This window comes from Bison bison, unplaced genomic scaffold (genome assembly GCF_000754665.1).
Source record: "Bison bison bison isolate TAMUID 2011002044 unplaced genomic scaffold, Bison_UMD1.0 scf7180017864108, whole genome shotgun sequence".
NCBI lineage: Eukaryota > Metazoa > Chordata > Mammalia > Artiodactyla > Bovidae > Bison > Bison bison.
The window spans coordinates 9,307,187-9,335,099 of NW_011494680.1; the positions used below are offsets into that span (position 1 = coordinate 9,307,187).

Below are 27,913 nucleotides of genomic sequence, written 5' to 3' on the forward strand. Positions count from 1 at the left end.
TTCAGCTTTACTTTTTTTTATTTTTCTTAATTGTACATACATTACACATATCATACATACATACTTGTTATACAAAAGTGTATACAAAAATCCAAGTAATTTAATATCTTAAAAAGGGAGAGGGACATACTGCATTTGATTCCTGGCAGTATTCTGTTTAAATACTTTTAAATTCAGATTTCAAAGAGACAACAAATCGAAACCCATTAATTTTTCAGAGAGCCCTATGTTCACATAAATTCATCATTCAAGTATATTTTTATTGAAACAATAAACCATCCGTCTGGATGCAGAGTCAAGCTGAATGAGCCAGAATGCTGAGAAGAGCAGAGCTTTCTCCCGGGGCTGTCATCAGCCTAGAGTCAGCTTCTAAAGTACGAAATGCAGGGCATGACTGTGATTTCTAACCTGACACTATTAAATGCCACATTACAGGGCAGACGACGCAGAGCATACCTTCTATGGTTTGTCTACAGATTCTCATTAAAAATATAATACTAAAAAGAATAACCACAATAATTAGAAATTTTACTTTCCCTAATTTCTGTTTTACTCAGTTTGAAAAACAGTACATCTTTTTCATTGTTGCTTGGCAACTTGACATCGTATCTGAAGGAATAATTTAAACATCCTATGGACAAAATAAATACACAAACTTCTAAAAGATCTTGGTATTGTTTAGTTTATACAGTCATAATTTCCATACTATGGATATCAATCACACCAAATATAAAGAGTTAAAACAATATTCCTCACCAAAGGATTAACATGTTTTTAAAAAGTGAATTGTTGAGGCACAAAAATATGTGATTTGCTGAAGGTCATGAAAGGAATGAGAAGCAGAGGAAAGAGCTTGTTTTTCTCTAACTTAAGCATCTGTACTAAAACCCTAGGTTAAGCCATCTTGCAAAACTAGCTCAGTGCAAGAGATGCAGAAACTAGATGCATTATTTAGGAATGTTTGTTTAACCTCCACTGCTATTATTGATAAACTAAACTTTAAGGATCTATGTGTAGGATACATGATTAGGCAACTATAAAAAGAACCATGATCATTTTCCAAATTATGAGGCATGGAGTGGGTAGCCATTCCCCTCTCCAGGGGATCTTCCCGACCCAGGGATCAAACCTGGGTCTCCTGCATTACAGGCAGACTCTTTACCAGATGAGCTACCAGGGAAGATCATAGATTGAAGGATCTATGTTTATGATACATGATTAGAAAATTATAAAAAGAACCATGATCATTTTCTGAATTATGATGCATGTAGTGAGTTACTGTTTAAATTTGACACAACTGATTGCAGAAACATAATTGACAACATAATTTTAAGCAAACAAGTTCAATGAAAGATGCTTCTTGACATGATTTAAAAAAAAAAATACTAATTATAGAACCTACAAAATTCAGAATACAGTCCTATAGATACAAACAGATTAATATAAATGTATTAAAGAGTCTTCTGGTTGATCTTTTGTTTGTTACGAAAACGTTCTAGCAAAGCACTCATTATGTTTCCGGGTATTCTTTGGTGCTTGTCAATCAGAGCTTGAACAGCATCCTTCGTCTATCAAGAAAGCAAAAGAAAAGCCGTTATTCTTTTAGTTCTCAATGTAGATATTTAGTTTGTAAGGATATATATAGTACTTTAATATAGTATACTTTAATATAATACTTTATTATTACTATTTAATAATAAATAAATTATTATTTATTTATTTATTATTATATTTATACTTTAATACTTTTTTTTAATATACTAGTACTTTAAAGGAGAAGGCAATGGCAACCCACTCCAGTACTCTTGCCTGGAAAATCCCATGGATGGAGGAGCCTGGTAGGATACAACTGAGCGACTTCACTTTCCCTTTTCACTTTCATGCATTGGAGAAGGAAATGGCAACCCACTCCAGTGTTCTTTCCTGGAGAATCCCAGGGACGGGGAGCCTGGTGGGCTGCCGTCTATGGGGTCGCACAGAGTCGGACACGACTGCCGCGACTTAGCAGCAGTACTTTAAAGTAAAGTCTGCCCAAACTTAGCATCTATCAATCCTCAGAATGAATGACTTCTTTCTCAGTTTTGTTTTTTAATGTAATACTGTTAACTTAACTTCAAAAACCTTTCAGCATTCTAAACATACAAAAAATAACGAAGTGTTGCAAACTGTGTTTAGTACAGAAGGTTCTTGAACTTTCATTCATGCAGTGACTCTTCAAGGTGCATGGCATGTTTCTTTAATTTTTTTTTAATTTTTTTTGGACTATCATTGCTTTACAATGCTGCGTTAATTTCTGGCTGTATAACAAAGTGAATTGCCTATATGTATACATATATCCCCTCCCTCTTGAGCCTCTTTCCCAACCCCTCCCCCATGTGACCCAGCAATCCTACTACTGGGCATATACCCTGAGAAAACCGTAAGTCAAAAGGACACATGTACCCCAGTGTTCATTGCAGCACTGTTTTTAATAGCCAGGACATGTGAATAACCTAAATGTCAAACAACAGATGAATGCATAATGAAGCTGTGGTACATATATATAATGGTATATTATGCACCCATATTTCCTCATTCACTTCATTACAGTTCAATTACAGATACTGTCTGCATGGCAACTTTCTATACCTTAAGATACACCTTAGCATTTTCCTAGCATTGTGCACAGCAATGCCCTACACACCGTAAACACTAAAAAGAACTGAAGGGGGGAAATCAGAAGGGAAAAAGTAGTAGGAAGTTTTCTGGCAGGCTCATGGATGTTTCACCCCTTTCCAGCTCCCACAACAAAATGTCAGCGGTGCTCAGGTTGAGAAATCAAGCCACAAGCACAGCATTGTGCTAAAGTCTCACGCGCATGCTCAGTTGCTCAGTCGTGTCCAACTCTTTGTGACCCCACGGACTATGGCCCACCAGGCTCCTCTGTCATGGGATTTCCCAGGCAAGAATACTGGAGAGGGTTGCCATTTCCTTCTCCAGGGGATCTTCCCAACCCTGGAATTGAACTCACGTCTCCTGCATTGACAGGTGTATTCTTTTACCACTGAACCACCTGGGAAGCCCCCTTGTGCTAACACATCACGTTAAAAACATCAATTTAGTTACTGACCTTCTACATGGGGCTGTATGTTCCTAGGATAGCAGCAGTAGCCAGCATCCACAGAGCACTTACTGGGCGGCAGACACTTTTCAACAATGAACGTGATCAGTCGCCTGTGACCCTCTGGGTACAAGTGAGAGGGCTCCGTGTCTCTCCCCTAGACTAGAGCAGGGTGGTGGGGCCTGCCTGAGTCACAGAGCAAACAGCAGCACTGGAACAGCCTGACTCCGCAACTCACAAACAAGCGTCCGTTTTCCTCCCAAGGTACTTCTACCAGACAAAGGCAATTTCTTTCTTTTCATGGAGGTCAAAGCTTGCTTCCTCTAAACATCACTTAAAAAACTTTTTAAATATCAGGGCCAAGAACTTCAACCTCAACAGTACTGACATTTTAGAAAGAACAGCTCTTCGCTGTGGGGACTGCCCTGCCCACCACAGAATATCTAGCAGCATCCTTGACCTCTACCCACGGAACACCAAGGGCACCACCACCTCCCGAGTTCTGTCTGCTGTGACAATAAAAATGTCCCCAGACACAGGCAGATGTCCCTTGGGGGAAAAGTCACTGCTGATCCAGAACACATTTGTGGAATTAATGAGTTCATTTTCAGTAAAAGTAGAAATATGTCCTAAAACTAAAGAAAGAATAATTTACCTTTTCGGCTAGTTCTTCTGCTGTGATCTTTGGGTCGTATGGAATGGGATCACCTAAGTACGTACGCAACTTCACAGGAAAACCTCCGTACATGGGGGCAAATGGATAGCGGAACTTTTCATAAAGCCACCTAAACAGCCCTGTTTTAAAGGAAATGAAATCATTTTTAAGTGTTACATATTCTGAGCATATAATTGTAATCTTTCAAATGAATTATGTAAGACTTCAAGGAAGGTGGCACCCAGTATCATCTCCTGGCAATTAATACAATTTTTTTAAAGGGGAGCTTTTCCCTGATGGTAACAAATGTGCCACACTAATGCAAGATGTCAGTGACAGAAGAAACTGGGGAGTGATGAGGTGTGCGGGCCCCTCTGTACCTTCTGCTCTATTTTTCTGTCAACCTAAAAATGCTCAATAAATAAGGTCTATTAATGGGAGGTAGAAGTGGAGATGAGCTTTCAAAAAATAAGAATTTTAAAAGACAAACTAATTACTATTATTGCAAAACAGATAAAGACAAAAAGTTAGAGGCTAAACAGTCTAGAGGCTCATAAATATGTGACTTACATGAATAAAAGAAAAAATGGAGCCATAAAATAAATTCAAATAAACATGAGACCAAAATACACTGAAAAACTAAGACTAAAAATACTGTAAATTAGGGAAAAGAATTATTAGTGCTAAGGACCAAGTGTGAAATTTAGCAAGATTAAAAGTGGTAGTAATGTAAAATAAATTGATGGGCTAAGACTGTGTAAGTTTACAAAACAATCCACAAAAGGCAAGGAACGTGAAATATACAATTATGAATTGTACTGAAAGTTTAAAACACTGTTTATATGTGGAAACACAGAATATACCATAAGACTCAGAGTAGTACTCAAAACAATACATTATTACACATAAATTTTTGAGATATTCAACTTTTAAAATAAAAAAGGCAGTCAAAAAATTTTAAAACCACTTTACAGTTAAAGGAACAAAATTAGGAATGATTTCTGGTATGCAACTTAAATTCTAAAGAAATGACCTGAAAGAAAATTAGAAGGAACAATTATACAACGGAAGTTAAACATCACATCAACCTGCCTTTCTATTTCACATTTGGAAAAAAAAAGACCTAAGAAAACATAATATAATATCAACTACACACCCACATTAGACATAAAAGGAACAGTAGAAGTTTAGGGTTTTCAGGATGGATTTATATATGATAGGAACACTAACAATACAGTGCTAAGGACACAAAATATAATCAAATACAGAAACCACAGGGTACAAAACAAACCATGAAAATTTCATAGAAATAAGTAAGCCAACAACAAACTCCAAACAGAAAGCACATCTAATTGCTATCTTTCCTGTGCTGCTGCTGCTGCTAAGTCGCTTCAGTCCTGTCCGACTCTGTGAGACCCCACAGACGGCAGCCCACCAGGCTCCCCCGTCCCTGGGATTCTCCAGGCAAGAACACTGGAGTGGGTTGCCATTTCCTTCTCCAATGCAGGAAAGTGAAAAGTGAAAGTGAAGTCGCTCAGTCTTAGCGACTCCATGGACTGCAGCCTACCAGGCTGCTCTGTCCATGGGATTTTCCAGCCAAGAGTACTGGAGTGGGGTGCCATTGCCTTCTCCGATCCTTACTATAGCTAGGTTCAAAGCTATTTTTATCAAAAATTAAAGGTAGGCAAAAAGAACTCTTTGATGTAAGTTTATCATGGTTCAAAAAAATAAAAAGAACAAGAAGTAACAGTAATAAATGAAAGCAAATGGTATCTCCTTAGGTTGCTAATCTTAATTCAGTATTTTGTTGTCATCCATTTTTAAAGCTGTAACTTCTTCAGGAATGAGTTAGGAATGTAGTCTGGGTAATATGTAAGTCTGTTCTAAACCTCAACAATATGGTTTAACACAGAATTAGAAAATTTACTGTGCAATTTTTAAAAGCCCATGGTAAATAATCTTCAGTATATATGAGACTCAACAAAAATTGAACACCTAGAACTGCCATCACTTAGAACCAGTTATCACTTAGATTTAAAAAAGAAAAATACCTAGATAGTATATGCATTTTCTAAAATAAATTCAAAAGGTTTCTGCATAGCATTTAAAAGTCCAAATATTTAAAATATTACATTCTAAATATTACAGTTATACTTAGAAAAACCATATGAATCAGAACTTACTTGTTCCTCCAAGTGATCTAAATCCTTCTCGAATATTTTGTGTAAACATAGGAATAATGGGCTAAAGAGAGAATTTGAATTAAAAAGTAAATACATTAATCCATTTGATGTCTCCATTAAGTCACTATTGCAAAATTTTAAGGGCCTGTTTAAGTCACAAAACTAAGGTATTTTAAAAAATAAAAATATACTGTTACCACTAGTGTGATTTATTGAGTAAAATTAACGTGGTATTTATAAATATATATATATAAATTAGAAACACTACCCTCTAGTGGTAATATGCAATATTTCATTTGCCAACTTTGCTATCATTCTATATGAACTCCTGAAACTCAAGGATTAAAGTAATTATCAATGTCATTGAGTAAAATGAATGATAATTAAACTGGTTTTAGTGGGGGTACTGAATAGTATGCTCACTGAAGAAAAAGTTACAAGACAGAAATTCTCTCTATGGGGAAATTTATATAATTTTAAATAAGTTTTGGCAAGATGCTGTCCTGAAATTAGTGAAACACCATTTTTTTTGGTGTGAGCTTATTAAATCTGAAAATGTTCAATATCAATGAAAACTGTATAAATTGTTGTTAAGTCGCTAAGCTGTGTCTGACTCTTTTTGTGATCCCATAGACTGTAGCCCATCAGGCTCCTCTGTCCATGGGTTTCTCCAGGTAAAAGTACTGGAGTGGGTTGGCACTTCCTTCTCCAGGGGATCTTCCCAACCCAGGGATTGAATCCCCATCTCCTGCACTGGCAGGCATATTCTTTACTGCTGAGCCACCAGAGGAACCCATGTGTAAGACTCAACACCAAAAAAATAGGAAAAGCGTATATGTGTGTGTGTGTGTGTGTGTATATAAACTCTTCATATCATTAATTTTGGAGGATATCTGTTCACGAGTTCATGGTTTTTATTTTTCCATGAATATCAATGATTAAATATGATTCCCTGGTGGCTCAGATGATAAACAGTCTGCCTGCAATGTGGGAGACCCAGGTTCGATCCCTGGGTCAGGAAGATCCCCTGGAAAAGGAAATGGCAACCCACTCCAGTATTCTTGCTTGGAAAATACCATGGATGGAGGAGCCTGGCAGGCTACAGTCCACGGGGTTGCAAAGAGCCGGACATGACTGAACGACTTCACTCACTTAAAATGGAGGCCTTATCTAATCATAAAATAATGGATTAAGTAGCAAAGGACCATGTAAGGAGATTATGCCATATGAAACTGAAGTAGATAAAAAATTGAATAAAATACTTTAAAATGTACACAAAACATACTGAATTAAATGATGTTTAGAATAGATAAAATTGGTGGGGAAGGGCAAGTGTCACTTCACTTACAGTCTACCATCAGCATTTGCTAAATCAGAGTGACCTGCCTTAGTGAGCAGGGCTTGAAACATTTACATAAGCTGACATTTAAAAAGCTGTTCCTTTTCAGCTTTGGAAAGCAGTAAAAAGTGGTGGGCTGAAGGAAAGGTTCTGCAGGCACAGCTTTCTTCATAAAACTTACTCCCTCACATATACCTAACTGATCACTTATTTATTATCTCTGTAGCCGACAGCAGAGACTTTGTTTCATTCACAGTTGGATCCCCAGCACCTGGAACACTGCCCAGAAAAAGTAGGTGCTAACAGACAGTGTAATGGACAAACCACAGAAGGTATGAATCGACAGAACAGAAAGAAAATTCTGAGGAATTCACTTGTGTTCTCTGAAAACAAAGGGTAGGAAACAGACAGCAGGCATTTTAAAAACCAGTTAGGATAGAGGGAAGTCATGTAAAGAAAAGCAGTCCGAGGAAGAATTTAAAATCTGCTGGAGTTCATTCACAAAGCTAACACCTAAGACAAAGTAGACTGACTCTTCTGTAAAAAAATCCAGATTACGATTTTTCTAAAACCACCACTAGTTTTGTAGAATAAAGCGACAGCTGGAATCCTAATATTTTAAACAGTTGCATAATGTCTTCAGAGTTGAGAAGATAAGATGCCCAAGAAGGAACAGAAAACTTCCAGCTCACATATATACCACTTTGCCTTCTCCAACCAGTTCTGCCAGATTTACTCTGGCATTAAGCCCAAAGTTTGCATCGAAGGGTGTACTTTATAAAGATTCTTCAGGATGCATTTGTAGTTGTTGTTCAGTCACTAAGTCATGCCTGACTCTTTGTGACCTCACCGACTACAGCGCACCATACTCCTCTGTCCTCCACTATCTCCTGGAGTTTGCTCAAATTCTCATCCAGTGAGTTGGTGAAGCTATCCAACCATTTCATCTTCTGTCGCCCCCTTCTCCTCCTATCCTCAATCTTTCCCAGCATCAGGGTCTTCTCCAATGAGTGAGCTTTTCGCATCAGGTGGCCAAAGTACTGGAGCTTCAGCTTCAGCATCAGTCCTTCCAATGAATATTCAGGGTTACTTTCCTTTAGGATTGACTGGTTTGATCTCCTTGCAGTCCAAGGGACTCTCAAGAGTCTTCTCCAGCGCCACAATTCAAAATCATCAATTCTTCAGTGTTCACCCTTCTTTATGGTCCAAGTCTCACATTGTACTTGACTGCTAGAAAAACCACAGCTTTGACTATACAGACCCTTGTCAGCAAAATGATGTCTCTGCTTCTTAATATACTGTCTATGCTTGTCATGGGGCTTCCCAAGTGGTGCTAGTGGTAAGGAACCCACCTGCCAATGCAGGAGACATAAGAGATGTAGATGCAATCCATGTGCCAGGAAGATCCACTAGAGAAGGGAATGGCAACCCACTCCAGTATTCTTGCCTGGAGAATCCCATGGACAGAGGAGCCTTGTGAGGTACAGTCCACAGGGTCACAGAGTCAGACACGACTGAGGCAACTTAGAACACATGCACTAGGTTTGTCATAGCTTTCCTTTCAAGGAACAAGCATCTTTTAATTTCATGGCTGCAGTCACTGTCCATAATGATTTCAGAGCCAAGAAAATAAAATCTGTCACTGCTTCCACTTTTTTCCCTTCTATGAAGTGATGGGACCAGATGCTATGATCTTTGTTTTTTTCACGTTGATTTTTCAAGCCACTGTTTTCACTCTCCTCTTTCACCCTCATCAAAAGGCTCTTTAAGTTGCATTATCATCCTTTAATGGCTAACTCTCCAGAGGCTGGGCATTTCTAGAAGACACTAAACAGGAGAAAGCTTACCCTACAGGCTTAGTACTCCAGGCTGTACCCTGGTCTGTGGTTTCTATATTCATGTTCAAGCTTGCTGCCTTACAGCTATAAGCATTATCGTTATTACAATTAAGTACTGTAGTTCACTCCTTTCTTTGTGACGCTTCGTATAACAAGGTAGTTGCATCAGTAACCTAGAATCAAATTGTTAATGTATGTTAACAATTTGTACATGTATGTGAGAGGGAGAGACTGTGTATTTTGTTAAAATTCCTCTCAGGAAATACAGTGGTCTTGGAGTCTTTGCCACAAAAATGTAAGTGGGCAAGTCACTCACTACACCTCAGTTTCTTTATGTATGAAACAGGGACAGTAATAAGAATTATCCCATCTCAAGCTTTTTTATAGATTAAGATAATACACATAAAAATATTACTGAAACAAATGCTATCTTCTTTTACATCTGTTATCTGTTTTCCAATTAGAGTACACAGGCTCATTTTTATCCCAACTTATTTAGGTATAATGTTACCTAAAAATTCTCAACAAAGTCGGAATTCTCAGGAATTCACAAAATAAAAATGATTTCAGTTCAGTTCAGTCGCTCAGTTGTGTCCGACTCTTTGCGACCCCATGAGTCGCAGCACGCCAGGCCTCCCTGTCCATCACCAACTCCAGGAATTCACTCAGACTCATGTCCATCAAGTCGGTGATGCCATCCAGCCATCTTATCCTCTGTCGTCCCCTTCTCCTCCTGTCCCCAATCCCTCCCAGCATCAGAGTCTTTTCCAATGAGTCAACTCTTCGCATGAAATGGCCAAAGTACTGGAGTTTCAGCTTTAGCATCATTCCTTCCAAAGAACACCCAGGACTGATCTCCTTTAGAATGGACTGGTTGGATCTCCTTGCAGTCCAAGGGACTCTCAAGAGTCTTCTCCAACACCACAGTACAAAAGAGTGATGTAGATTATACCAAAACGCCTATAATTTTCACATGAACCTTAAATATTTGCTATCAATATTCTGTGAACCTCCATTGACAATCTAGATTTTTTTCATTTGAATTTCCATTACTTTGTTATTATACAATTTAAATGCAGCTAACCCTGCAACAACTGTCTTAAATTCTGACTCAAAGTTTATGGTAATTCTGTGAGACCGAGCAAAGGCTTTTCTAAATAAGTTACTGGTGCCATTAACAGCTATGGCCACATGCGACTGAAAGGCTTCCCTCTTGGACCTGGAAGGACCTCTAAGCTCAGGGTGGGCGGACTCACTGTGAAGTGCACTGGCTGCCTGCCGTCCTGAACTGCAAGCTCTGCTTCGGTCCCTCCATCTCTCTGTGCCTGAGTTTCCTCATCTGCAACATTGGAATAATCACATACGTCACCTACTTACTGTGCAGGGCACCAATGCAAAGCCTTTAAAAGCGCTAAGAAAGGTTGGGGGTGATGTAAGTCTTATCAACAATACACTGCTATGATGTAAGCCAGCAACGTTAAAGATTTTTGTTGATTAACTTGTAAAGGACTGTTCATTAAATTTTCTCAAGTTTTGTACCAAAACCTTAAATGATCTAGGTTATCTTATTTACCTAGAAACTCAAGGATTGATGAAAGGGTTTCTTTCTTTATGTGATTTCTTTCTATCAAGCCTTCTTCCAGGCAAAGGTCCTTAAAACGTTACTTAAGGATGAGGAATTAGAGTCCCATGATCAATGTGGGTAATTCCAAATCTATTTTCGTCAATAGATTTACAGCTGGATTTTGAAGTGTAAAATAAAGCTTTTCTAGCTTTTATCTTACACCTTGGAAGAAATAATTCTCTCAAAATATAAACCTGAAAATTGAGCTAGGTTTTTAGCTTTTATCATTGGCTCAGTGTACATTTATACTGATTAGCCTTAATTTCTGAACAACTGTGCATATATCATCTTGTGTCCACAGTATTCATAAAGTCTAAAGTTTTGTTTTCTATCTTAATACATAAGATTTTTTATAAAATAGGCTATAAATTAATTTTCTGTATCAGTAATACTATTAACCTAGACTTAAATTCAAAAGGCTCCTTTCTTACAGTGTTTAATATTGTGTTTACAAAATCAATTCAACAAATACACAGAGCCTAAGTGCTAATCATTGTACTCAGCACTCAGACTATAAAAAGACGGCTTTGTCCTAAGGAAGTGTGTAGCCTACTGTAGGACAATAGAGTTTAAATTTTTATGTTGCCCATTAGAGAACACTTGGCCAAGTACATTAACTCACACCAAGATCACACTGATAAAGCACTATCTTCTAGGAGTTACACATACAAATATGCACAGTAGAGAATAGAGCGCAATGTATTATATTTTATTGTAACTCTGCGATTTAAAAAATAAAGGAAAAATGTCCATTCTTCCTTAAATGTTGCTTTTGGGTTAGAAGGAGACATCCATAATCCTTTCTTTTTTAATCAAAGGTCTGTATTTGCAAGATAAATAGTCAAGTTAAGGGTCTAAACTGGTGTCTACATGACAGCAATGGAAACACACACACAAAAAAACAAAAATGTGAAAGTATGGGCAGCAGTCTCTAACTGGCCTGGAAAAAGAAAACCACCTTGGCAAGTGCCACGATTTCTTTTTCTGACAGACAATCTAAAATGAAAATAAAGAAAAAACAAAGAAGAAACATCCCATAAGTAGTAAGTGTTTCATAGGACAAAGTACACTATGGAGACCAAAAAGCTGAGAAATACTTTCCAAAGCAAAAGAAAAGGACAGATGACATTCAGATTCTCCAGTTTACTAAGAATAATTACAGTGACTCCCAGAGGAACTGTCACTTTATTGACAAATTCATTCTTTTTTAAAAGCTCTAAATTACACCAATATCTATTTCTCATCTTTATTCATACTATTAGATAGCTGATCACATTTGCTGATGAAAAATGGTAGGAGTCATATATTACTTGAGTTCTATTGTTATAAATTGGTCATAGACACAAGGATTATAATGAAACCAACTAACAGCTATCACTGAAATATGTCAACTCAAAGGATTAAACTACACAGAATTGGACTGATTATACTCATGAAAAGAGTATAACTGAAGGAATACAAAAATTTCATAAATCTGAATATAAGAAGCTGGATTTTGAAGTGTAAAATAAAGCTTTTCTAGGTATTTGCAAATTCCCAGACTGAATTTTTATAAAGATGGCTTCCCAGGTATAAGGACTATTTCTCTATTGTTATGAGTTACAGACACTACTTTTTAAAGTAGTGCAAAGACAGGATCTAAATTCTGATATACTTTGGCTACTTAAGCATTTATTTTAAAGTTGACCTAGCTTTCCTTTAATAATCAGTTTTACACAACTCACCACTTTTGCATCGATTGCAACCTGAGCGAAGCCTTTCCGATTACCCCACACAATGTTGTAGGTCTCGTCACTCATCAGTGCTTCCCGAACACCACCTGGTGAGATAGCTAGCAAGTGACCACTCTGCAGGATTTCAACACATTTTTCTCTCGGTCCATGAATAGCACAAAATACATCAAGTAATAAGCTAAACCCTGTAAGATATATTAGCATGAAGATACATCTTAAGTACTTTTTGTCCAATTTTCTGAAAACAAAAGTTTTCACAACCTACATAATGTAGTCGCTATACTTAAATCAGTAAGTTCTTTTTTTACTTTTTTTAAACCAACAGGAACTCTTAAGGGTAATCTAAGATCAATATTGCTGGTAAATTAATAGCAATGTCTTACTGATCACCTCCTTCACAATCACCTACAACTCTGGGTGCATATCCAAATTCTTAATTAAAACCCCCAAGAACCTGAGAAAATAGGGATTTTTATCCCCATTTTGCAGAGGAGGAAAGTTGGCTCAGAGAATTGAGAGGCTTGCTCAAAGGCACATATTTGGCAAAGGGCAGGGCAGAGATTCCGGTCTAGGAGTGTCTAGTCTAAAGCTCTTCCAGTGCGTGTCATAGGCAAACACTGTCCACAGCATTTATGAGAGGGGTCAGCAACCACCCATCTAACCTTCCATTAACCCCATGAAAGAGTCACTGAGGAGAAAGTGAATCTAACTGACCTGGACCTACCCAAACTGGCAGGCCACAGTTAAATCTATCCAAATTAAAAGCAACCCCATGGACTGTAGCCTGCCAGGCTCCTCCGTCCATGGAATTTTCCAGGCAAGAGTACTGGAATGGGTTGCCATTTCCTTCTCCAGGGGATCTTCCTAACCTAGGGATTGAAGCTGGGTCTCCTGTGTTGCAGGCAGACACTTTACCATCTGAGCCACCACAGAAGCCCCCAAAATTAAAAGTTACATAGACCTAATTTAACAATAAAACTTTTTAATTCAACAATAATAGCAATATCACTAAGAGCTTTTAATAATGTTACTGTTTGGCTTGGGAACAATTCATTCCAGTCTTAATATGGTACAGTTTTTCAAATTACAACTACTTATGGATGAAAGAAATAATCATATCAGTAATTAAATATTTTAACCAAACTCTAAACTGAAAGTTTAGAGGACTGATGTTCATAACATAGTCCTGTGAGACTGGGAAATATGTGGATGGAGAGTGAAAACTGTGCAGAATAGCCAAACTGCTCATAGGTTTAAGGGTCTGAGGCAAGATTATCAGTACTATTGAGAAGAAATAATTTTTATCTTCTGTTAAAAGCTCACTGATCTCACTCGATGCACTCTCAAGGTAAATGAATAAATAGGGAAGGTTTAATAAAATATTATAAGATCATAAAGATTATAAAGAGGGAAAACATTAGAGTCAAATGCTAAATAAAAATATTCACATTCTTTTGCATGCATGCTAAGTTGCTTCAGTTGTGTCTGACTCTTTGCAGCCCTAAGGACTGCAAAGAATACTGGAGTGGGTTTCCATTTCCTCCTCCAGGGGATCTTCCTGACCCAGGGATCAAACCCACATCTTCTGCAGCTCCTGTACTGCAGGCAGATTCTTTACTGCTGAGCCACCAGGGGAGCCCCTCATATTCTATTGTGTATATTTAAAAAATGGAAGCAACCTAATGTTTCATAAGAGAAAACAAGTAAATATTTTAGTCATATGTTAAAAATGTTCTTTATAAAACATGGAAAAATGTTAATGTTGCATTAATTTTTTTTAAAAGAACACAAAATAGTTTACATAAAATGAAAAAGTACAAATTAAAAATGAAGCAAAATACATCAAAATGATAACTGGGTACATGTTAGCGTGATAAGACCATGCAATGATGTTATTTCCTCTAGTTTCCAAGTCTATTATAAAGTGATCATGTTACTTTCTAAAGAAATATCTTTTATAGCCAACTTACTTTATACACAAAGTACTTTGTGTATAAAAAAAGATGGCTTTTGTAGCGACACAGGGACACTGGAAGCATTAACCATGTCTGTGAGAGGCACTAAGTGAACTGTTATTTCATGCACTGTCTGGGGCTTAGCTGGCTGAGGGTTGGCTTTTGCTTTTATTAATCCAGAAAACATGCTATAAATTTTCTTGGCTTGTTCCCAGTAATGTAGTGACAGAAGAAAATCTCAGTGAGTTTACTTTAGAATGATTCTTTAAAAATTCTTATCATGTTTGAAACCATTCAGTTTACTAATTTTTTTTTTTCTTTTTTGGCTGTACCGTATGGCCTGTGGGATCTTAGTTCCCCAACCAGGATTGAACCTGTGCCCTCAGCAGCGAAAGCACAGAGTCTTAACTGCTGGACCACCAGGGAATTTCCTATTAATCTTTTTATTTTTATTTTATTGTGTTTTGGGGGGTCACACCACACAGCATGCAGGGTCTTAGTTTCCTGACCAGGGATCAAACCTGTTCCCCCTGCAGTGGAAGCACGGAGTCGTAACCACTGGACCACTAGAGAAGTCCCCCTATGAATCTTTTTTACAAGGCACAAAGCCTTTAGGAACATGAATATTAAAAAGAATGTAGTCCTCAATCTCAAGAGTTTTAATTCTACCACGCAAGTCAAATACGATAAGAGACATAATAGGCTATATAGATTACGATTTTTGAGGCAATATTATGTTACTATGTAAAGACAAAATATATCCTGGCTAGCTTATTTCACTAATTTTCATTTGCTATCCAACTGACAGTAATCAAAACCTGATTACTGTAGAAGTAAACTCTCAAATCAATACCTCATAGAAAAATTCACCATATGAAAAGTTAACTACCTTCTATACCAAAATATATATTGTTTGGCAAAAGTTACAATTTATTTTAGGATTTAACTTTGAAAAATAATGACTAAATACTTATTAATAAAGAAAGAAATTAGATAACATTTTTGGCCATAATGTTTTTATATTTAGATATATTACCTAAAACAGATACTCCCAAATTGGAGTTCCAAGTGTACTACCCTAAAAAGGCAAAAAGATTTTCCATGTAATACTATTAATAGAGAACTCAAAGATACACAGACTGTCACATAATTGGTCGTGTTCATTAAATATTCTTCTATCACCAGCTACAGTGAAAGTTTACCTGGAATTTTAAAGACAAAGTGATCCGCTACTACTCGGCAAGTTCTGCCTTTATGAATAAAAATTTTAGCCATGAAGTAGTAAAAATCTATGGGAATAGCTCCGTGATAAAAAATGATCAGTGCTGGTCCTTCTTCTGGTATTTTCTCCATCCCATGAACTTCATAACCTGTTAGAAAAACAAAGCAGACAGTTAAAATGTATTTAACATTAGTCTATTTATACTAAGTCTTCCCTGGCAGCTCTGATGGTGAAGAATCTGCTTGCAACGCAGGAGACCCAGATTTGATCCATGAGTCAGGAAGATCCCCTGAAGGAGGACATGGCAACCTACTCCAGTATTCTTGCCTGGAGAATCCCATGGACAGAGGAGCCTGGCAGGCTACAGTCCATGGGGTCACAAAGTCGGACACTACTAAGCGAATGAACAACAAATATATACATATACATCATTCTTCACAAATTCTTTCCATTCTATTCATTCAAAACAAAGATGACTCTATAGGATCTAACTACTACATGTGGAGAAAAAAATGTGATGAGAGATTTGAACTAAATGTCAAGAAAATCTCTCTCCTGTAGTATGAGTGGGACTAAAGACATGCCAGCCCTCACCTCTCCTCCCACCATTCTGTGCTGTGGGTGGACTGTGGGAAACACATATAAAAGGTTGAGGTAAGCTCCACACGTGTCAGTAAAAACTACCCTGCGTGTTTCATCCCAGGAGGTGGGAAATGGCACTGTGCAGGAGAGGGCATGCGATCTGGCCCTGGTCTAAGACCTGCTTTTGCCTCCCTTCTCTCCACCAGGGGGGGTTGTTATAGATCAGAGCCTCAGCTGGACCTGGCAAAGAGAAAACAGGAGCATCCAGAGGCCACGGCCAAGGGCAATGAGGCCCAAAGAAAAAGGAAGGAAGTCTTCAGTGACTAAAGGGGAGAAGGAAAAGCAAGTTCCTGTGGCCAGACTCTCCCACACAGAACTGCTGACCCAAGACTGCAACTTACACACGAAAGACATGATGTCCAGAATACAGAAATCTGAAACTGCCAGTGTGCTTCTTTAAGAAAAAAAAAAACCTTTAATTTCAGTTTTGTCCCATAGTTGACTTGCAAAGAGTAAAAACATTAATAGACAGTATTATTCAAAAATCTCTTGATTAAAATCCATTTTTTTCTTTTCTTTTTTTTTTTAATTTTATTTTTAAACTTTACAATATTGTATTAGTTTTGCCAAATATCGAAATGAATCCGCCACAGGTATACCTGTGTTCCCCATCCTGAACCGTCCTCCCTCCTCCCTCCCCATACCCTCCCTCTGGGTCGTCCCAGTGCACCAGCCCCAAGCATCCAGTATCGTGCATCGAACCTGGACTGGCGACTCATTTCATACATATTATACATGTTTCAATGCCATTCTCCCAAATCTCCCCACCCTCTCCCTCTCCCACAGAGTCCATAAGACTGATCTATACATCAGTGCCTCTTTTGCTGTCTCGTACACAGGGTTATTGTTACCATCTTTCTAAATTCCATATATATGCGTTAGTATACTGTATTGGTGTTTTTCTTTCTGGCTTACTTCACTCTGTATTCCTTCAGTTTATCCCTTGTTAGATTTGCTAAGAAACAAACATTTAAATTATAAAGATTTAGGTGTAAATTTTAAGAGATTCATTTTTAAAGTAGTTTATAATATCTTTGGGCTTCCCAGATGACTGAGTGGTAAAAAATCCGCCTGCCAATGCAGAAAACTCGGGTTTGATCCTTGAGTCAGGAAGATCCCCTGGAGAAGGGAATGGCAACCCACTCCAATATTCTTGCCTGGGAAATCCCATGGACAGAGGAGCCTGGCAGGCTACAGTCCATGGGATTGCAAAAGAGTCGCACATGACTTAGTGACTAAACAACATAATATCTTCACCAAATAGATTAAGTGTGGTAACTGATTCTAGTATTGAAGAAATAAATTATTTGGTAATATATCAAATAAACTCAACAGAACGGTTTTAAAAATTAAATTTAATGATATTTCAAAATTGTGTTTCTGTACTGTTAACATTTCTTCCCAATTATCTAATTTTAGTTCAAGTAATTCAGTTTACTTAGAATCAGTCACTGAAGTTGCCTGAAGTTATCAAAAGGATAGATCATCCCAGCAGACAAACATTCTAAGAAATAAATAAAGAAATACTTCTTTAAGGGATTCTATACAGACTATTCCTTCGCTTCCCCTTTGTTTTCCAGAATAATTTTCTTTTAAAAGAATTGACAATTAATTGAACTGCTTCCATATTACCAAACCACCGGGTTGAAAGCAGAAAAATTCAATTCAGCAGTTCACTATCGACAACTAGAATTTACCATCTTTCCACTAAACCTTAAGCCCCAATATTCAACTGCATTGATCGTGAAGCATGGATGTGGTCATACCGTGCTTTCTGGTCCACTCAGAAAGCACCAGTGGATGGTCACACTGGTCAAACACTGTCAAGGCCTTTCAGACCCCAAAAAGGCCCATCAAGTGATGTCACATTCTTTCCTGTGTCACATGGACCAGGGCGCGTCCCACCTCCACGCTGCCCACGTGACCGCCTCTAATGGAGCACTTCCTGTCACACATTCATAGAAATGCTGGGGCGCTTTACCTGCTCCTCCCTTGGACTCTCTTTTCTGGTCACCACGTTCCGAGTGTTTACCTCCACTCTCTTAAGTATATCACTCCCTCTCCCTGACGTGGGTTTTGAAGTGCAACCCCGTCTTCTGCCTACAGGACCCGTCCTGGGTAGGGGTGATGGGTTCCAGCACTCAGAGAAAGACATCACTCTCCAAGACGGCTGTTGCCACCGACCATCCCTCTGCTGTTCAGGAAGGGGGCCTGGACATATGCACGTTTGTCCCCTTCACCAAGAACAGCCCTTCTCTGTGACGAATGTGGCTCTCCTGTTTTATGCCATGAAATGCATACTTATTTACCTCCCCTACTCTGCGCCTTGATCTTAAGAACTTTTCAGATTCTTTGGTTTCCCCCAGAGCTTCACTCGCAGGGATTTATTTATTATGTAATAAATGAGATAACTGCCTACCACCTTGCTTCCCAGGTGGCCTAGTGGTAAAGAATGCCCCCTTTCAATGCAATAGACACAGGTTCAATCCCTGGGTGGGGAAGATCCCCTGGAGGAAATGGCAACCCACTCCAATATTCTTGCCTGGAGAATCCCATGGACAGAGGAGCCTGGCAGGCTACTGTCCATGGGGTTGAAAAGAGTGGGACACAACTGAAGCGACTGAGCAGGCAAGCATGCACCGTAATTTCAGATAAGGCTAATCTCCTAAGAGATGATCCCTTCTAAATATGACACCAAAAACCCGTTTGTAAGGCTGTACACCTACACACTATAGTAAAATGACAATACCATCCTTTTGGGTCTTCCTCAGGAAAGCAAACGGACCTAAAAAGCACACAAAATAAAGGCAAACTCCTGGCTGGGCACAGCATTCAATTGTCTCACAACTTAATTTCAGTCTACCTTTCCAGGTTCATCCTTCCATATAGTTCTCACCCAAGAAGAAGAATGACCCCTCTTTTGGTCCTGAATACATCCTGCATTTTACTCAATACCGGGGTGTCTGAATGTTTGAACACAGGTGGTTTTCCTACTGTGATTGTAATAATGAATCTTAGTTTTTTTCCTGCAACAATGTATCTTGGACATCTACTTGATAAACATATGTAGTGATCTCTTATTGATGATGTTTTAATGGCTATAAAGTATTCCATAATGAATTCCTATCACAGTTCATTGAGCCATTTCCCTATTTAGGGACACTGGACTGTTTCCAGTTTTTCACAAATAATTGCTGCAATGAACATTCATTTATATGCATCCTGTACACTGTGGGAGTTTACCACTAGACTGGATACTGAGACAACTGGATAGTAAGGGCAACTGACCATATGATACACCCATTTTAAATTATAACAGAAGCTACCGAATGGTCCTCCTGACTGGCTGCACTACAGTACTTTCTTAAAGGCGCTGAGCGTCCCTGTCTCCACATTCTTACTCTTTAATGTCAACAAACTAATTTTTGCCAATATTTTGAGTAAAAATGATATCTTAGCATAAGTTTTAATTTGCACTTTCCTAATTACTAGGGGGCTTGTGAATCTGTCATAATTGTTGGCATTTATGTTTGGGTCATTTTCAGATCACATGTTTAGACCATTTAAATTGGATTTTTTTAATTTACTATTACTTTGCCAACAAAAGTCTGTCTAGTCAAGGCTATGGTTTTTCCAGTGGTCATGTATGGATATGAGAGTTGGACTGTAAAGAAAGCTGAGTGCCAAAGAATCGATGCTTGTGAACTGTGGTGTTGGAGAAGACTCTTGAGAGTCCCTTGGCCTGCAAGGAGATCCAACCAGTCCATCCTAAAGGAGATCAGTCCTGGGTGCTCATTGGAAGGACTGAAGCTGAAACTCCAATACTTTGGCCACGTGACACAAAGAACTGACTCACTGGAAAAGACCCTGATGCTGGGAAAGATAGAGGGCAGGAGGAAAAGGGGACGACAGAAGATGAGATGGTTGGATGGCATCATCAACTTGATGGGCTGGGTTTGGGTAGACTCCGGGAGTTGGTGATGGACAGGAAGGCCTGGCGTGCTGTGGTTCACGGGGTCGCAAAGAGTCAGACATGACTGAGCGACTGAACTGAAGTTATGCTGTAAATGACCTACCCTGATCTGCCCCATCTTTTGACACAATTTTTAGTTATTCCCAATAGCTTTTGTTTTGCATCTTCTTTAAGATCTTCCATACTTTAAGGTCATCAAGTATTTTCCTGTCTTTTCATGTTGACCTCAAACACCACTTTTATCACTTACTACATTCATGCTTCTAACTTTTTAATGTTTGATCTACTTGTGATAATCCTTTCCCTGGACCAACACTGTAATTTTAATCATGATAAATGTTGATGCTTTTGATATGATAGGGGAAATGCCCTCTTTTATTTCCAATTTTCCTTGGTTATTCTTCTTTACTCTTCTATATGAATTTTAGAAGTTGACGAAAAATCAGTTATATTGAATTAGTAAATGAACTGGGAGTATGGGCTGTAGAAGGGACATCTATATTACACCAAGACTTTGTATCCACTTCAACTTTTTTGAATTCCATCTGTAAAGCATATAGTTTCTCCTTAAAGTTCTTACATGTTGTTAGATTTAGTCTCAAACAGAATGTTTTATTTCCATTTTAAAAATGATTATTGGTAGTATATGATTTTGTGTTTAACAAACTTATCAGTACTAGTAAGTGGATTCACTTAGTTCTTTCAGGCCTCTTTTCTCATCTCTTCACTTATTTCCAGGAGCTCCAAGAGAATGTTAAATAGTAGAGGTTGAGAGCATCCTTGTCCTATTTTCTTCTTATGGGAATTGCTTTTACTACTTCTCTAATGTGGATCATTTTTGTTGAATATTTCTGGAACTTTATTAAAGTAATACCTTTAGTCTTCACTAAGTTTTTTTTTTTATCATAAGTACTGAATTTTATAAAACTACTTTGAGACTGACCTACAAATCTCCCTTTTGTGTTCTCCTTAGTTTCTTTGGCAAAGTTCTGCTATCCTTGTAAAATAAACTGTTTAACTCCACTTTTTCCTACACTCTCACTTTACGAGGGGCATTATCTGTTACTTAAAAGTTTAGCATAACTGTGGGCTCTCAGCCCTTTGTGAAGAGAGGAGGGTATAGACTTTGATCACTGTTTCAATATTTATTGTATGATTATTGGTCTGCTCTGTTTCTCTCTCCTTCTTGAACCAATTTTGATCATTTTTCTTTTCCTTCAAAAAAAACTATGTATTTAATTTTTAAATATAATGGTGTGAAGTGAAGTGAGGTGAAGTGAAAGTCACTCAGTCATGTCTGACTCTTCACAACCTCATGGACTACACAGTCCACAGAATTCTCCAGGCCAGAATACTGGAGTCAGTAGCCTTTCCCTTCTTCAGGGGATCTTCCCAACCCAGGGATCAAACCCAGGTCTCCCGCATTGCAGACAGATTCTTCACCAGCTAAGCCACCAGGGAAGCCCAAGAATACTGGAGTGGGTACCCTATCCCTTCTCCAGCGGATCTTCCCGACCCGGGAATCAAACCAGGATCTCCTGCATTGCAGGTGGATTCTGTGAAATAGTTACTCAGTTATTTCCCCACTCATTCTTCAAAACCTTGTTTAAAAACTACTTCCTCCATGAATAGTGCTTTCACTTTTGTCCCATAGAAACAAGAATGGACACTTATTGAGGGTTCACCTGCCAGGCACTGTATTGGACCCATAGTAATTATGTCATATGGTCCTCACGGAATTCCTGCACTGATGAGGAAACCCAAGGAAGCAAAACCCACATAACCAACTACTCAAGGTCACACGGTGGCGCGGAGGGGGCTGGGGGAGGGCGGCTGTGTCCTTGCCCCTCACCTCACCTCCTACCAGAGGTGCGTGCAGGCTAACCTGCACCTGAGACTGTCGAATGCTCGTGGCCATCCACTCACTGAGCTGTGCAGTCTCTTTAGTGAGTTACTGTCAGCATTTTCTTTTTAAATAAGAGAGAGCAGGATAGAAAACAGAGCAGATCACATGAAGACAGTCTCTACACACTTGATGAAGTAGATATACCTGTGCGTATACACTGGATGGCAGAATGCATTTCTTGCTAGCAACAAGAGTCAAAACCTTGACAGCCTAAAAATGTGCTTTGAAAATACTAGGAATCTTGAACACAGTAGGTGTGTGAAGTTGAACTTAATAATGACCAAGAGGCAAGTAATGTATTTTAGTGCTTTCCAAATTATTGGAGCAAGATGCTCTATAATTATGAGAGCTAACATTTGTTGAATTTTTATTACATAATAGAAATTATTCTAAGTACTTTATATCAAGATCCAATGAATCCTTAAAACAACCAATTTTACAGAAGAGGAAAATGAAGTTCAGGAAAGTTTAGTATCTTGTTTGAAGAGAAAGGTTATTTACATAGCTTTAAAGGAGCTCTTCCAAGACATTTATCAATTAAAAAGTAAAAACTAGCAACTCTCTGGTGGGGAAACCTAGCAGACACCTCCTCAATCAAGTGATCAAAGTCACCATCACTGGTCTTAACACGTGTTAACATCAGGCACCTCGGATACAATGTACTGAGAATGCACCATCAGTGAGATTCTGGTCAAAAATGCACAACTTCGAATTAATTATGGAAAACATCATACCTAAATTAAGAGACAGTCCACAAAATCACTGAGCAGTACTCTGCAAAAGTGTGAAGGTGATAAAGACAAAAAACCCGTTTTAAATTGGAGAAGATATGACAACTAAATGCAGGATGGGATCCTGGTAAAAGGACTCTGGCAGGGAACCTGGTAAGATTCGAATAATATCTGTAGTTTGGTTGATAATGTTGTACCACTGTTAATATGATAACTGTAGAAATGGTTATATAAGATGCCAACATTAGGGGAAGCTGAGTGAAAAACAGCAGGAACTCTGCACTATTTTTGCAACTTTTCTGTAATTCTAAAATTTTTTTTAAAATGAAGTTTTAAAAAGTCCTAATTGAAAAAAAAAAAAAGTCCTAATTGTTGAAAAGGAAGAGGGAGAAACAGCAAAGGAAGCAAGGTATCCTGCCGGAGGTCACCCAGCTGTGACTGGGGAGAGGCTGGTTTGAGCTCCAGCCGGTGGACCAGGCATCCTTCCCTGTGTGAGACACAGGAGGTGAAAGAAAACTAACCCACCTGAAGGAGAGCGGGAAGGTTCTCTTGAATTTTCCATGAAAAAACTCTTCTACAATTCTATAAAGCAGTTATCCTTCAATTAAAAAATAAATTTAAATATATATATATGCAAAAAAAAAAGGAAAAAAAAACTACTGTTACTGCCTGTGGTTTAACTTGGAGGACCCTTTAAGTGAATTAAATATGTCCATGTTTTTAAAAAATAGTAATAAATGTGAAGTAAAGAAGTCAAAATTGCTATAATTTAAAGGCTGTAAACAACTTGAAGGTAGGGACCTCATTGACAAACTACCTAAAAACGCAGGTATTTAAAAAAATATCAGATTCATGTTCCTTGATGTAGTAGAATCAGAGAATGGTTTGCAAAATGCCAGAGCACTTACATAATATACAGTAGAGGGTAAAATTTAAGTTCAAAACAGGAAACACTGGATAGATTTTTGTATAAAGATACTTATAGTAAACCAATTACAAATAAACAACAGTGTAACAGGTAACTAACTAAATTAGCTATAGGATTTACAGAGTCTTTGGAAAAGACTCTGATGCTGGGAGGGATTGGGGGCAGGAGGAGAAGGGGACGACAGAGGATGAGATGGCTGGATGGCATCACTGACTCGATGGACGTGAGTCTGGGTGAACTCCGGGAGTTGGTGATGGACAGGGAGGCCTGGCGTGCTGTGATTCATGGGGTCGCAAAGAGTCGGACACGACTGAGCGACTGATCTGATCTGATACAGTCATTACCACTCAAGTAAGAAGGCTCGGTGACATGAAGATACTAGTCTGCCACACAAATAAAAAGCAATAAACATACCAGAATTCAATGGCCTGGCAAATTTTAGGTGGCTGTTATTTTCTTCTCCATATTTATTTTTACTTGCCACATTTTCTACAATGAACATTTTTATTAGTTAAAAACTTCTCTGAAGATTCTTTACAAAGCATAAATTAGAACTGATTTCACATCAATACAAAATCTGAATGTGCACACAAATGCCTATTGTGTATGTCACTAAAAGAGTGGAGAAAACTGTTTTTAAAAGCATCACCTATCCCAATAAAATACAATGTTAAATTATCATAACAGAACATTAAAACAGGGTAGTAATCTATATTTTTACTTCCTCTGAGCCATAGGGGCATATTTAGAAATACATCAGAAAAATAAAGAATAAATACTTCAAAATTATATACTCGCTTACAAAATAAGTTCAACACTTGGAATTTATAGAAATTAAATATCTCCTGAAATATAAATAAATTCAAATTCCTTACTATATGCATTATCCTAAAATACGGGCGGTTACAAGTGGGAGAGGGGCATAGACTCCTGAGTCCTATAAACCAGGCCACTGCATTCTGTCTCACTGCTGTATAGACAATGAACAATAGCCGTCTACACAGACGCAGGCTCTGGTCATGGAATGCGGAGACACCATCCCACGGTGGGTGAACAGCCACCAGAGAGTGTGAGGGCTGTGCTGACTGGCAAGGGCATTGGTATTAGCAGGTACATAGTAAATTCCCTACATCAGTAGCGTGTGTTTCCTGTCTGCATACCCTCTGACCACCACTGCTGGGAGTCCGAGCCCCCAGCCAGGGACAGACCTGCTGCACAGCACAGGTCAGGGACGCACAGGCCGAGACCCGGAAACCAGGGGCTGCGTCCTGGCTCTTCTCCCTGCTGTCCTAGCAGCCTTGGGCAAATGACAACCTCTCTGTTCTTCAGTTTCCTTATGAGAAACATGTAAAATGGAGTTAATACATGGGCTCCATCTACTGTGTTATAAGAACTGATGCATGTTAAGCATTGGACACCGGATGGCATGGTCAAGTGCTCAAAAATGACTTGCAGGCATATGTAGATTTAAAGTGACAACACGTTAGCTTAGTAAGTCACACAATGACTTCCGAAATGAGGCAAACAGAAAATGGGTAAATTTTGGTATATAGATTATATTTAATTTAAAAATATTATTACTTAATATTTCATTGTTTAAAAATCTCGACACTGGGAAAGTCAAACTTACTTTGAACAAAATGGGAATAAACACAAAATAATTAAAGCACTTTCAAAACAGTTTTCTATACTATTTTGTCTCTTACTCTTTTAGATGTTAAATATTCATTTTTTAATTTTAGCTTATTGTCATATTCTACACAGCTATATGGTTCTTTGTTTAATGGAAACGAATGTATTTAGAAGAAAACCACTTTAATAAAGACATACATGTGCACCACACATGCAAACAGATAACAGAAAACAATAACTCTCCCCTCCATCATATTTTTCAACATCTCTTCAATCAACCACAGGGACAGTGATGGGGTGTCAGTGCACCCACACCAGCAGGAGCTCAGAGCACAAAGCGATCTGCTTACCATGCCAGACAGCCGCATGTCCGTCCCACAGGGTCGCCACCGTCTTCCTCGCACCATCCCACAGATTATGGGAGTAGGCTTCTTTTAGCACATTCTTCCTCTTATAAATGTGTAAGAAAATTATTGTAAGGTAGAGCAGAAAGATGGTGAAGTAAGGGAGTATTAAAAGGAGGAGTGGTGTGAAAACCCACAAGAGGTAGTTTGCAAAATTCCAGTAGTCCTCCAAGTGCTCCACACCAAACCACGCTTCAAGGACGTGGATTAGACAAGTCATGGAGGACATGGAGTCCTGTCCCACACCGAAACTTTGGTTCTTGTTGGTCATTTTTTTTTAGGTGGAAACAGCAAACGCGGTCTCTTTCTGCATTGTCATGGCAGGTCTTCAACTTAGCCACTGGAAGGGAAAAATAATCCAACGTGATTCTCTTTGCAGCTGAGAGGTTAAATGTTTTGGTCTACATAAAAATATGGTGCAGAGTCATTTCTTAATACCAAAAATGAGTCAGTTGTTAACTCTCAACTTCGTTGAAGATCTACATGTGAAAATGGGTATCCTCTGTCCACTCATGAAGCGTGCTGGGCTTAGCTTCTGAAAATAACTCACAAGCTACAGTTATAAGAGGAAAACAAAGCCAATGAATGAAACTGCAGCTTGATCTGAATAATTTGACTATATCTTAAGTGAATCATACTCAGCATTTGTATCTTAAACTGAGTTATGTTGAGATAACTATTCTTCACAGAAGAAAACATCAATTATCTGATTCAATAAAAGTAACCCAATTCTTTAGGAAATGATGACATATGTTTTTGGGTATTATCTTTTACAAGCAGGTTTATAGAAAAGCTCTCTGTTCCTTTTATGTTATATAATAATAAAAATTTACCAACATAGTTTTTATCTTATATGTCACTAAAATTTCTCTTGTATCTTAAATGACTGAAGAAACAGAGCATACAATTATTTTATGTAACTCCCTAAAGCACTCACTTAACTTACCAGAAATTAAATAAATATTTTGTCCCAAGCTTCAATGTCTGTATTCTGGAAAATACCATATACAAATGGAAGAAATATATGATTTAAAAAAATATAACCATTAATACCTAGAGATAGACTTTCCATAAAATAAATGGCAAGAGACATAAACACAGTGTGTGACAAACATGTTTCCTGCCCTACACCAGTGCATCATAATTCAAAATTATACTCATGCTACCAAAGCTTTCAGTGAGGACCCCTAGTACTGTTTTAGCTCTCTATTATAAACGGTTCCTCCGTTCACGGGCTTTCCCAGGCAAGAATTCTGCAGTAGGTTGCCAGTTCCTCCTCCAGGGGATCTTCCTGAACCAGGGATCAACCCACATCCCCGGCATTGCAGGCAGATTCTTTACCACTAAGCAACTTAGGAAGCCCCTGTACTCTAAACACCCCCACCTAAGACGTTTTTTAACTTAGAGTTACAGAAAACTGTGCTTCTTTAGAGAAACAATATGAAGTTAGGATGTATAACAGGCAATGTCTCTTTTTAGTAACTGCTGGATAAGCTTATGGTCAAACATGATATTTGATGACACAACTGTATTAATCCTCATGATTACAATGTCCTAAGTAAGATATCCTTCTTCCATTCCTATGTTATCTGCTTCTGATTCTATTCTTAGAGATATTTTATCATTATTCCATACCATATAACCTTAACAAAAATCATCTCAAATCCTTTGTGGATGAGGTGGGAAAGGAAAAAAATGAAAGAAAGAGACTGAGGGAGAGAGAGACAGATGTATAAAAGAGCAATCACGTGATGTCTTGAAGCCAAGATTGTCTTGCTAATAAACTAGCATGTTGGCAGCACACAGAATCGACTTATTCTTCCAGGGATGGAGGATGTGTCTAATTTCCTGGTAATCCATAGCACTTATCTGTGAGAAATCTGGGCCTGTGGTGGTAAAAGCAGGTGGACACAGCCCACATTGAGCCCACAATCTGTGTTTTATTTACATCACGTTTTAACCAACCCGTCAAAAGAGTCAACCAGAAGAAAATGGCAACCCATTCCAGTATTCTTGCCTGGAAAATTCCACGGACAGAGGAACCTAGC

At 38.3% G+C, this 27,913-nt stretch overlaps 1 protein-coding gene across 2 annotated transcripts; it reads right to left on the reverse strand.

Moving 5' to 3' along the window:
- Positions 1-27,913, reverse strand: TMEM68 (transmembrane protein 68). 2 transcript variants are annotated; one of them, XM_010838966.1, is made up of 7 exons: positions 26,812-27,913; positions 25,812-26,205; positions 15,630-15,797; positions 12,464-12,657; positions 5,939-5,999; positions 3,756-3,895; positions 1-1,568 (listed from the first exon to the last, which is right to left on the reverse strand). In XM_010838966.1, the coding sequence occupies exons 2-7, from the start codon at positions 26,134-26,136 to the stop codon at positions 1,452-1,454; spliced, it is 1,005 nt and encodes a 334-aa protein (XP_010837268.1). In that variant the 5' UTR covers positions 26,137-26,205; positions 26,812-27,913; the 3' UTR covers positions 1-1,451. The 2 variants fall into 2 exon arrangements, with proteins under 2 accessions (XP_010837268.1, XP_010837267.1); XM_010838965.1 differs by lacking the exon at positions 26,812-27,913 and having other exon boundaries at positions 25,812-26,255.

Coding starts and splice junctions, on each gene's coding strand:
- TMEM68 (XM_010838966.1), bottom strand. CDS start 26,136: ATGACCAACAAGAACCAAAGTTTCGGTGTGGGACAGGACTCCATGTCC. Junction 3,896..5,938: donor TAGATCACTTGGAGGAACAA/GTAAGTTCTGAT, acceptor CCTTTAAAACAG/GGCTGTTTAGGTGGCTTTAT. Junction 1,569..3,755: donor CAGAAGAACTAGCCGAAAAG/GTAAATTATTCT, acceptor CTTTCTTGATAG/ACGAAGGATGCTGTTCAAGC.